This window comes from Oncorhynchus nerka, linkage group LG14, assembly GCF_034236695.1.
Source record: "Oncorhynchus nerka isolate Pitt River linkage group LG14, Oner_Uvic_2.0, whole genome shotgun sequence".
In the NCBI taxonomy this organism is placed as follows: Eukaryota; Metazoa; Chordata; class Actinopteri; order Salmoniformes; family Salmonidae; genus Oncorhynchus; species Oncorhynchus nerka.
This window is the reverse complement of record NC_088409.1, coordinates 35,175,204-35,186,463: the sequence shown is the minus strand read 5'-3', so window position 1 is coordinate 35,186,463 and position 11,260 is coordinate 35,175,204. Positions and strand designations below refer to the sequence as shown.

At 42.3% G+C, this 11,260-nt stretch overlaps 2 protein-coding genes across 12 annotated transcripts in view; one reads left to right on the top strand and one right to left on the bottom strand.

Moving 5' to 3' along the window:
- Window positions 1-2,568, top strand: part of LOC115140936 (oxidation resistance protein 1-like) — a 231,135-nt gene extending 228,567 nt beyond the window's left edge. For all 11 annotated transcript variants that reach the window (XM_029679436.2, XM_029679435.2, XM_029679438.2 and 8 more), the window contains one exon: window positions 697-2,568. In XM_029679436.2, coding sequence (XP_029535296.2) covers window positions 697-832 — 136 coding nt within the window. In that variant the 3' untranslated portion in view covers window positions 833-2,568. The remainder of the gene's footprint in view (window positions 1-696) is intronic.
- A 650-nt stretch (window positions 2,569-3,218) lies between these two features.
- Window positions 3,219-10,731, bottom strand: LOC115140935 (squalene monooxygenase-like). Its single transcript, XM_029679432.2, has 11 exons — window positions 9,390-10,731; window positions 8,960-9,215; window positions 8,430-8,607; window positions 8,107-8,203; window positions 7,788-7,901; window positions 7,431-7,602; window positions 6,840-6,935; window positions 6,449-6,591; window positions 5,876-5,972; window positions 5,350-5,437; window positions 3,219-4,474 (listed from the first exon to the last, which is right to left on the bottom strand). Exons 1-11 carry the CDS (start codon window positions 9,663-9,665, stop codon window positions 4,282-4,284), a joined length of 1,710 nt encoding a protein of 569 aa, XP_029535292.1. The 5' UTR covers window positions 9,666-10,731; the 3' UTR covers window positions 3,219-4,281.
- Window positions 10,732-11,260: the final 529 nt, after the last annotated feature.

Here is an 11,260-nt window from a genome sequence, read left to right as displayed (position 1 = left end):
AATCAATCTTTAGGATGTTTTTATCATAAAAGTTCAATAATGTTCCAACCGGAGAATTCCATTGTCTGTAGAAAAGCAATGGAACGAGAGCTACCTTTCAAGTGAAAGTACGTGACTGAGAACGAGGCTGTAGGCAGACCCCTTAGTCAAACAGCTCTCATCCGGCCCCCCTTCACATGAGCAGCCTGAAACAACGTTCTAAAGACGGTTGACATCTAGTGGAAGCCTTAGGAAGTGCAAAATGACCCATATCCCACTGTGTTTTCGATAGGGGTGATTTCAAAAACAACAAACCTCAGATTTCACACTTACTGTTTGTATTTTTTCTCAGGTTTTTGCCTGCCATATGAGTTCTGTTATACTCAGACATCATTAAAACAGTTGTAGAAACTTCAGTGTTTTCTATCCAATACTAATAATAATATGCATATATTAGCATCTGGGACTGAGTAGGAGGCAGTTCACTCTGGGCACGCTATTCATCCAAAAGTGAAAATGCTGCCCCCTATCCCAAACAAGTTAAGATGTTATAGTTAGTCTACATTGCACAGTCACTGCTAGGTGTGTTCGGAAGAGTAAAATGGCGCCCATCGTCTTAAGTTTGTCAGAACAGACTCACAGCATGTATGTGATGTTCTTGCTGTCTGGATTGAGTCTCTGAAGATGCTGTGATGTATTTGTCTTGATGTGTTTCAGTGGTGAGTTTGGCCTGTGGTTGGATGGAGACCTGTACCACGGCAGGAGTCACTCCTGTAAAACCTTTGGCAACCCCATGCTCTCCAAGAAGGAGGATTTCTATATACAGGACATTGAGATCTGGGCTTTTGAATAACAAAACCCACCACGGGAAAAAGAGAAAGACTAAACATCCCTACAATGGCATTGTTGTCTCAAACCTAACTGCACATCACCACCCTGCTCCAACCCACTGTCTGGGGCTCCCAGGACGGAGCCAGCTGAAGGATGCGTGTTGTGCGTTCATACGTTACTACTGCAGTTATAACAGAGCTTTTCTTTGTGAATTACCTTGTGTGTATCTTGTTACAGCTGTGTGCAGCGTCTTTGAGGAGGTGTACTGTCCTGTACTATACTGTGAGGCATCAGGGGATGTGTGGGTTTGTTAGAGACCGTAGAGACGTCTTGTTGCAGAACCAAGGAGGAGCAATCAGATCGCTCTCTCTGGCCTCAGCAGGAGATGATGTCGGCTCAGGTTTGGGATTGAGAGAGAAACTGCCGTAGTCCAGATTATCTGAAATTGAGACACTCAAGGAACCCCGCCCCTCAGAACCCCGCCCCTCAGAACTTGGTTGACGTCAGTCAGTAGGATGTTACTATATGTGTTGTTACAGGCCTTTAGTGGAGAGCGCCAGTAATAAAATTAACAACATGCGTTCCTTTGTTCTCAGAGGAGACGGTTGAACCTAACATAGTTCTGGTTGGTGTTCAAACACCTGAAGGAATAATCTCAGCAGGATGTGAGGATGATGAGGACACTATTATGGGGAGGGGGGGTATTTTACATCTTTGGTTTACTTCTGAGGCAAGAACTACGTATAGAGTGTTGTGTATTGTAGTCCTATTCTTCACCATCACAGCACATAGCTAGAATCAGAATATTACCCATCGTTGTACTAATAATGTTCTGTTCAGTGGGTGTACTACGTGTGAGTTCAGCTACCACCGGCGCCCCTCAGGAGTCGTGTGTACTGTTCGTAGACAGTAATGTGTTGCAATAGATTTGTGGAATATGCAAATTACTGTCATGTGACCTCAAAAATCCAGGTTGGCGCTTTTCCTCGCCTGTCTGTGGCTCTTTATCAGAGAGGACTTGTAAAGCTTTCATGTCTTGATCCACAATTGCTTTTCTGGGTATAATTTGAAAAGCCTGAGACGTGGTTAACTGTTTTACATGCATATGACAATTGTATATTATTTATATATGATTATATATAAATATATTATATAATTAATTATATGTTGCTGTTGTGTGACAGTGATCTTTTTGTGCTGATGTTTCAGCTGTTACAAATATAATGTATATTACCCTGTAAATTAATGTTAAAATAGTAGATTTGTTCCTATATAGACACATATATGATTGGTGGGTTGCTTCTAGCACTTGAATCCGGTCTAAAAGCGTTATAAACCAGGTTCTTAGACTTCTAGTAGCTGTACAGTACTTTTTTGTTTAGAATCATAAACATGTTAACTGTTAGTAGAAAGCTTGCTGCTATAATATTAAGGGTAAAGCTAAACTAATGCTCTGTGTAACTAAAGGGGGGTGAGGAGGCTGAATGTCAAAGAAGAATTGAAACTCCTCACAAGTTCTGCTGAGTGGTGAGTCTTCATTAGTTGGTAGACTGACTGTTAAGACTGTGGACTAAGAAAATATGTACATTTAAACTTCACAGCAGCTTTCCTTCCCCTTTCTGGTCTTCCACACCAGTATTTGTGTCTGTGGAGTCACAAAGAATAACATGGATAAATCCTCCTCATTATTTTACAGGAACACAATGTATTATTGATGTATAAATTAATAAATAACAATAAAATTGTTGTAACCTGGGACTTGTCTGAGTTTGTATTGCTTTCAATCCCCTCCTTCCAGCATTTGCTCAAACTTTTTGATTGTATATTGAGTGCCACCTAGTGGACATTTGTATTAGTGCTTTTCAGGACTATTGGTCATCACCTTAGTAACATTAATCTAGTTTTTTTTTTTTTTAAGCGGGTCGATTGTAAAGATAAAACATGTCTCCAAAGGAATATATTTAACTCTATAATGGATAATTTATTAAACAAGAAATGAAACCAAATACAATTCAGAGTAAATATTCTCACCAACACAGTGCAAAATTCTGTCATGAATTCCTCCCTAAATGCTGAAGAGATGGATGGGACAGTGGACCATTGGTCAGGGACTTGTTTTGTGGCTGGGCTACATTCAACTATCTCATTGTGCTCTTTGTGTTGCAACCCTCCCCTCCTCCAGGCACACAGGAGGGTGAATGTGTGTCACTTGTGATTTCTAGACACTCCAATCCTCAGACAGGCATTAAGTCACGCTTTTATTCCACCAGGTGTTCACAGCTGAATAATTACTTTTTAAACAAGTACCAGAGATGTGTTGTGGTGGATCCCTTGTCACAATGTGTAAAACCCCATTTAAAAGGCAGGAAAACTATAACTTGGCAAAAGTTAAGGACAGGTGATCTGACTTGAACCAATCAAACAGTTTAATACATAATCATTTGATTGTACATGTACAGTTAAAATAATTGCAAATGCACAAGGAACATGCTTTTTCAGAACAAAATAAGGAAACCGTTTGGAATAAGGGTAGACAAACAGCCAACTGTTTTCAGCCAACTGTTTTTTGAGCCATTGGCATGGAGAGAAGATAGAACACAAAGCAAGAAGGACATGTTTTGTCCTCATGTTCAATTAGCAGCAAAGTGGTTAAACAGACACCTGTAGTCAGTCCTGCTGGTTATTTGCAATTAAGAGTTGCTAACGCAAACCTCTTACACATTGTCTGTTACACTACGTAAATGCATGGTTGTGATGTAAATTCTGAATATACAAGGCATTACTAAATAATTGTCACCGTCAATTTAGACCTCGTCCTCAGAAGACGTCTTGTCATTGGGCAGACCTTTAGGCAGAGATAAAGACATATGATCAAGGTCAAAGGCTTCAGCACTGAATAATGGTCACTTTAGAGACCTGTACAAGATCCCTGTTGACAGTGATGATAGGATGGTGTAATATTAAAGAGGCTATACAGAACTTTTGCCTCTAGGGGTGTGCTTGAGACAAAAGGGATCCCTGGCGTAAATGGACAGAAACATTGTCCAGAAATTACATCATTGGACAGAAAGTGGCATGCCTCCCCACACCCAACAAAAAAGCATAATTGTTGGCCTAAAACTAAGTGGTTTCATATAAATCATACATACAGCCAAATTGACTTGACAGTTAACTACACTTTCTTAGTGTATCTTTAGGTCACTGTACTGTTTGTATGTCATGTCACCATAAGGCTGGTGGTGTGTGTGTGTGTGTGTTCTCCACCAGGGGTCAGTGATGGCACTGCTCAGTAAATGTATTCACTAGAACCTAAATGGAAGAAAACAGGCAGAAACAGTGTAGGAGACAACCTGAACATCTTCGTATTCCATTGCAAAATGTTTTGCTACGTTTGTGCACTAATGAATATGACCCTGTTGTCTAAGGCTGGTGTGCGTTCCACTGGGTTTAGGGCTCAGATTAGATCACTGCTCAGTACACCAGGTACTTGAACTCAGAGTAGATGAGGGGAAACATGACGGTACAGGCGCGGTACAGGATAGCTCCACTCGTGAATAAGGCTCGGGGTTTGGTGAACCACGACTCAGACTTGAAGTTGTAGTAGATGGCGTACAAGGCCACGGCAAAGAAGTGTCCAATCAGAGTCATCGGATGGGGCGTCAACCTGGGAATAGAATGGATTGAGATCTAATTAAGACCATAGACAATTGATTGATTGAATTTGATCATTAATAGTAGTAGGCGGCCCAAGCCAGAGACAACATTACATACATAACATATTATTGAGGATAAAAACACAATAAGGGCTGAAGGCTTATTTCCAATGTGGTCCTCTAATGTCAATACAGGTGCACATACAGTATACGTTTACATACACTGAGTGTACAAAACATTAGGAACACCTGCTCTTTCCATGACATAGACTGACTGGGTGAATCCAGGTGAAAGCTATGATCCCCTCATTCATGTCACTTGTTAAATCTACTTCAACCAGTGTAGATGAAGGGGAGGAGACAGGTTAAAGAAGGGTTTTTAAGCCTTGAGACAATTTAGATATGGATTGTGTATGTGTGCCATTCAGAAGGTGAATGGGCAAGACAAAAGATTTAAGTGCCTTTGAACGTGTATGGTAGTAGGTGTCAGGCGCACCAGTTTGAGTGTGTCAAGAACTGCAACGCTGCTGGGTTTTTCACACTCATCAGTTTCCCATGTGTAACAATAATTGTCCACCACCCAAAGGACATCTAGTCAACTTGACACAACTGTGGGAAGCATTGGAGTCAACATGGGCCAGCATCCCTGTGCAACGCTTTCAACAGCTTGTAAAGACCATACCCCCAACGAATTGAATCTGTTCTGAGGGCAAAAGGGGGTGCAACTCAATATTAGGAAGGTGTTCCTATTGTTTTGTACACGCTATGAATATTTTACACACATATTTGTGGCTATTTTTTGAATGGGGAATATTGCATTGACATACACAGTCAAGGATCAACTGCAACAGTTTTGAAGTGTGTCGAACACATTAGTGAGACTCACACTGAGAGAAGACCAATGGGACCGTTGACACACTCCCCACCCAGCTTGAAGTAAAGGAAGCATGCCTTTCTCAGCTGGTGCAGAGACTCTGAAAGACACAAACACCATACAGCTCATATGAATATGCATGTCAGCCATGAAGGAGATTATGCTAAATGGTACAGTATATCTCAGTGTAGTACCCTGCTGGTAAAATCCACAGTTTAACACTAAAAATTATTTCAGCAGAAATAATTTATTCTGAATATCTCCTAAATGTGCCTCTCTGTTTGCTATAATCGCCCTAGCTAAGTGTTTAGTGTCAGTCATTTAAGGTATACGACATGTACTGAGAAGAGGTACTGTACTGTTATAAAACAAATGATTGAAGTAGTGACATTGGCAACAATTTAATTAAATCCTACAGGTATAGTGCATTATAATGTCGTTATAATGCACCAAAAGACTTGGCATAACCATGTATGGCCTTATTCTATCCATCATGTGTTGGCAGGGGATAGTAAAAAGGACAGAGAAGGAGACTCACTGTCTGTTGCAGCAAACAACTCGTACAGGGCTTGAGCCAACACATTCACTACAAAGGAATGTGATGACTTGCGTTCCCAGTGGAATTTTTTCTTTGCCTATTATGAAAAAAAAATGAAAAAAATAACATGTTTTATATTTCAGCCTTATGCAGTAAATCCTAACATTGCTCTGTAACTATTCCTTTGACTACTACAACACTGAGGATTACAGAAACAATATGCCCTGTGGCGCACATAAAAAAAACTCCCTAATGTTCTGTGGTAGCAGGTGATTGCAATGCAATATGGACCCACATTCCACAAAACAACAATACACATTCCAACCAAGGCCATTCAGACAGTGATAATGTGTGTGGCGGAGTCTGGTCTGGTGGAAGCTGACTCCGGATCAGATATCCCCCTGGTCGGCCATTCTGTCTGAACCCCTCTACTGTCTATCCCTTCTCTGTAGTACCCACTGTCCAATCATTAACATAATACTGACTGTAAGTCACTCTGGATAAGATGACCAAAATGTCATGGAAATGTAATAATCATAAGAAAGGGGGATGAGATTAGGGATGTGAGTTTACCTGGAGCATGGCTGTGTTGTCGTACAGGTCAGGGATGTTCTTCATCAGGCTCCTCCAGATCAGGACGTCGTTGAGGGCCACACTCATCCCTCCTCCGGTCAGAGGGTGTCTCATGTTGTAGGCGTCACCCAGCAGGAGCACACCTGGAACAGGACAAAGGCCCATGTTAGCCCCAGTCTACACCTCACTAACATTACACATTTACACTGCTAGAGGGACCATCTTTTTCAGCAAAATATCTGATCTGATCAGGCTTTTAAGCTACTTAGCTAAAGATAAAATAGTTTATCGACCATGCATTGAACTCTCCAAGGTTGCGTTCCAAATGGGACCCTATTCCATTTGCCCTTGGGGACACAGCCCAACACTGTGGTCAGTACTTGTGTCCTACCTGGCTTGTTGACTGGGGACGGAGGCAGGAAGCTTGCTGGCATAGACCTCAGCCGGTCGTTCTGCAGAGCCACCATGAACGGCTCCTTTAGGTGTTCTAGAGAAGAGACAACAGAGTCAGGTCAGAGGTCACACATTCATCACCATAAAGATGGGTGGATAAAGAACTGAAATCAACCCATAATGCCGTCATTTACTCTTTGTGTGTTGAAGCTCTCAAGCACATATTCATGTGGGTGCTTTACATTGGTGGTGGATATGGTTAGCTTGCCCTTAAGTATCAGGAGGCCTGAGGCCATCCTTCCATACAGCAGGGTAGCCTAGTGGTTAGAGCGTTGGACTAGTAACTGAAAGGTTGTAAGAACGAATCCCTGAGCTGACAAGGTCAAATCTGTCGTTCTGCCCCTGAACAGGGCAGTTAACCCACTGTTCCTAGGCCGTCATTGTAAATAAGAATTTGTTCTTAACTGACTTACCTAGTTAAATAAAGGTAAAAAATATATAAATAAATAAAATATAATGTAAGGGACGTTGAACACATGGGAAAGCTATGCTGTTTAAATCTCTATACTGTATACCCTAAATTCCTTACCTGGTAGTTGTGGGTGTATTTTCTCAGCCATGTACTCAGTGAGGTTCCTGGGCATCTCTCCCCTGATGTCCACCAGCACCCTGGTGTCTGAGGAGGAGATCTGGTAGATGAGGACAGGGCTGGGGTTAGCCAGGACCAGCTCAGCATGGTGGGGCTTGAACTGGGGAGAGTTCTGACAAGGAGAGGACAGAAAGGAAATACATTAGTCTGACTGCATTTTATTAATTGTTTGTTTGGTTGGTTGGTAAAAAGTGTCTGCTAAATGACACGTTAGTTGTTTGGTCGGTCGGTCGATTCATTGATTCGCTCGTTCATTCATTCATTCATTCATTCATTCAACATAATACTTGAACAAACCTTCATGATACATCCAACAAAGTGAGAGGAGGTCTGGGCCTTCCCAGCTACCAGGCTCTTCCTGAACTTTGAGAAACAGCCGTCAGCTACTACAGTTACTGCTGCATGGACCTCCTATGGGACAGGTTAACACAATTACAACAGTTAAAAACACATCTGTCACACTGCTTGTCTTATCAATGGATCCTGGTGAATTGCTAATCAATAGGTGTAAATACTGTCAAGTGTAATTGTAAGTATCAGCATGGGGCTATTTTACACAGCAAAGGTTATCTGGAGAATAATAGAGTATAAGCTGCATCGCAAGCTTAGAGGTGACCTTTGTGTCTCCTGTCTCCTTGTCCCTGTACTGCACTCCTGTCACACAGCCATCATCTTCTTCCAGGCTGGACACGGTGCCTTCTATGAGCGTAACACTAGCGGAGAGCAAAGTACCAGTTATTAAGAAACAGTAGTTATAGTGACGGTATTAATAGGGACAGGTTCTTCTGATCACATGACCTGACAAGGAAAAGGATAATCAGCCTATAAGAACTAAACCCTGGACTTGGTCCTGGTCATGTGGTCAGGAAAAATCGTGTGGCCTTAGTGATAGTAATGACATGTCCAACAGGTGTGGTGAAGGTTCTCTCCCAGCCTCACTTTGGTTCAGCGAGGGCGGCTCTGCGCAGGCCCATGATAAAGCGTCCGTGGTGAAAGGCCCTGCCACACTGGATAGTGCTGTCTGCCTGGGGATATGGGATCTCCACCTCTGTGCTGCTCTCGATGTCATGAATCACATAGCCGTTCACCACGTGGGCATCCAGCCCCTCCACTGAATCTGAGAGGAGAGCCCAGGGTTAGGCAAGGGTGATGAAACACTTTTCATTATTCATTTAACTCAGGTCTTTAGTGGCAAAAAGGAATGTCTTTACATTAAATAGGGACTTGGGTGTCTTTGCTACAGTTTGTTTGGTCCCACTTTAAACAAACAACTTTTAAAGCCTTTATAGGGCCTTTATTAAGTTGTCATAAGCCCTATATAGGTCCTGCCTTGCTCGTTGAACACAGCCCCCATTTAATGAAAGGGCTTATGGCGAGTCAGCCCATTGGTTGTTTCCCCACGCTATCACCTTTTTACACGTAGACCCCACACTAAAAGATCTGTAGTCCATGCTCCAGAGACCACTCACCCTCCATTCCCAGTTCTCGCAGAGCCCTGTATCCACCAGGCTGCAGCAGCTCTCCCACTATCCTGTCAGGCTCCTTCAGGTCCCTCTCTATCACAGTGACCCTCCGGCCGTCCCGGGCCAGCACTACAGCCATGGCCGACCCCAGGACTCCCGCTCCTACTATGATCACATCCGGCTCCTGAGATGCAGGAGAGTCCCCTGCTGCTGGGGGGCTCTCCATGGCTGAGGAACACACTCTTTTCCTCCTGACACCTCCCTGTTTAGAGAGAAAGCTAGGTTGTTGTTTTTTACCATAGAAGGTTAAAAAAAGAAAGAATAGTCTTTGGACTATAATTGGACACTATTTTATTGTGTATAATGAAGTAGGCCAATATTCTAGTTTATTTCTTGTTTTTGGTCTTCAACAGATTGTACAGTTATCATTACTCACCTTCGTTGACGCGCTCTCTCCACTCCTGTGCCTGACAGCTGAGGGTTTCGGTATAAATGTATTGATGACCGGTAGGGATAATAAAAGTTCCAGCGGTAATTGTAGAATTTGGGGTACCTTGCATGTATGTCCGTGGTACCTGACATAGGATAGCAGCATACCCACTGCCAAGAACACTACAGCCGCCAGGATTATCTCTTTGTGAGCATACTCCAAAACTGCGTCGCATTTCTTATAAATGTAGGTGAAACTTGCAATTCCAAGAAAAGTCCACATCTTTATTCTATTATTAAACTAGGCTACTTGAAATGAATTAGGCTAACTCATTCAATAAATTAACACTGCTCAGAATGTTTCCTAACCTATAACCTGAAACTAAATTGCAAAAACAAAAAGTAGCCGAGATCATGGAATAGAATAAAGTACGCAATAAAATATTATCACAGTTCAACAGTTGTTTCAAAAATAGCAAATATTCCATCTACTGGCGTAGACAATTGAGCATCCTATTTCAGTTGCTTTAGCAGATCGTAGGCCTCGTAATATTTCAAATATATTCGTTAATCAAAAAGAAAAGTATTCAAAACCATTACAATTATTCCACCAGACATTTCAGATGGTTTCAGAGGATGCTAAATATTATATGATAATGAGATAGGTAGGAACTTCGGGTTCGCAGGTTTGGTGTCCCGCCCTCTCTGTATCTGAACCGTCCAATCAGGAACAGCACATCGGTGAGCAGAGCTCACGCTATCTGGCCATTGGCCAATCCTCGGCTGCTGGTTGGAGCGCTGGCTGAGAGAGGATAGTATGATATGATGTCACTGGAAAGGTGTCTATGGACAGGTTTCTGTGTTTGCAAACATTGCCTCGCGATGGCGATACGCGAAAGTTAGTGGCAGATCAAGGGGATCAAGTTCTTATAGAACATGGGGGAAAAAGCCTATATTTACATGTTGCTTATGAGTGCATTTCATACTACTTTTGGATTATAATTGGATTTTAAACCTTGTATGAATGTCCTGCTTAATAATAATGCTTGTGTCATCGCAAATCACCTGCATTATACTTTTAAAAAACACTTCACCTTCAACCAGTAAAATGGCTTTTGCTATAGCCAATATCAATGAGCGTTAGCATTCTAGCTAACAACTGCTGCATCCAAAATAGCAATTTTGCAACTATCACAACCAAATAATCTTAGCGACTGTTCAAGCAAGAATCAAAACATAATTGTAAGCTTATGAGAGCCCCAAAAAGTTATTTTAAGAAGTAATACAAACGTAAATGTAGGCTATGTTGAATGCGCGCAGATGGCGATGGCTTTCTTACTGTCAGTGTGTCGTATACTGGAAAGGTGTCTATCGGTCTACAATTGTACACTGGAGGAAGTTACCAAACCGGTTCAAAGTCAGTACTCTTTGCCAGACATAGGAAATAACTCTTGTGGATTGTGTTACATGCCGGTATTTTGCCTTGGGGTGATTATGTAGGATTGTGAGGATATCAATACAAACATGTATTGTTATTTCTGAGGGCATCCGGGTGTATCGTCGGACAGGGCCACAGTGTCTCCAGACAGCTCCAAGCTAAGCCTCCAGTTTTTATGCTGCTGTCTCTAACTCTGAATGATCGGCTATGAAAAGCCAACTGACATTTACTCCTGAGGTGCTGACCTGTTGCACCCTCGACATCCACTGTGATTATTATTACCTGACCCTGCTGGTCATCTATGAAAGTTTGAACATCTTGGTTATAATCTCCACCCAGGACAGCCAGAACAGGACTGGCCACCCCTCAGAGCCTGGTTCCTCTGGGTTTCTTCCTAGGTTCTGGCCTTTCTAGGGAGTTTACCCTAGCCACTGTGCTTC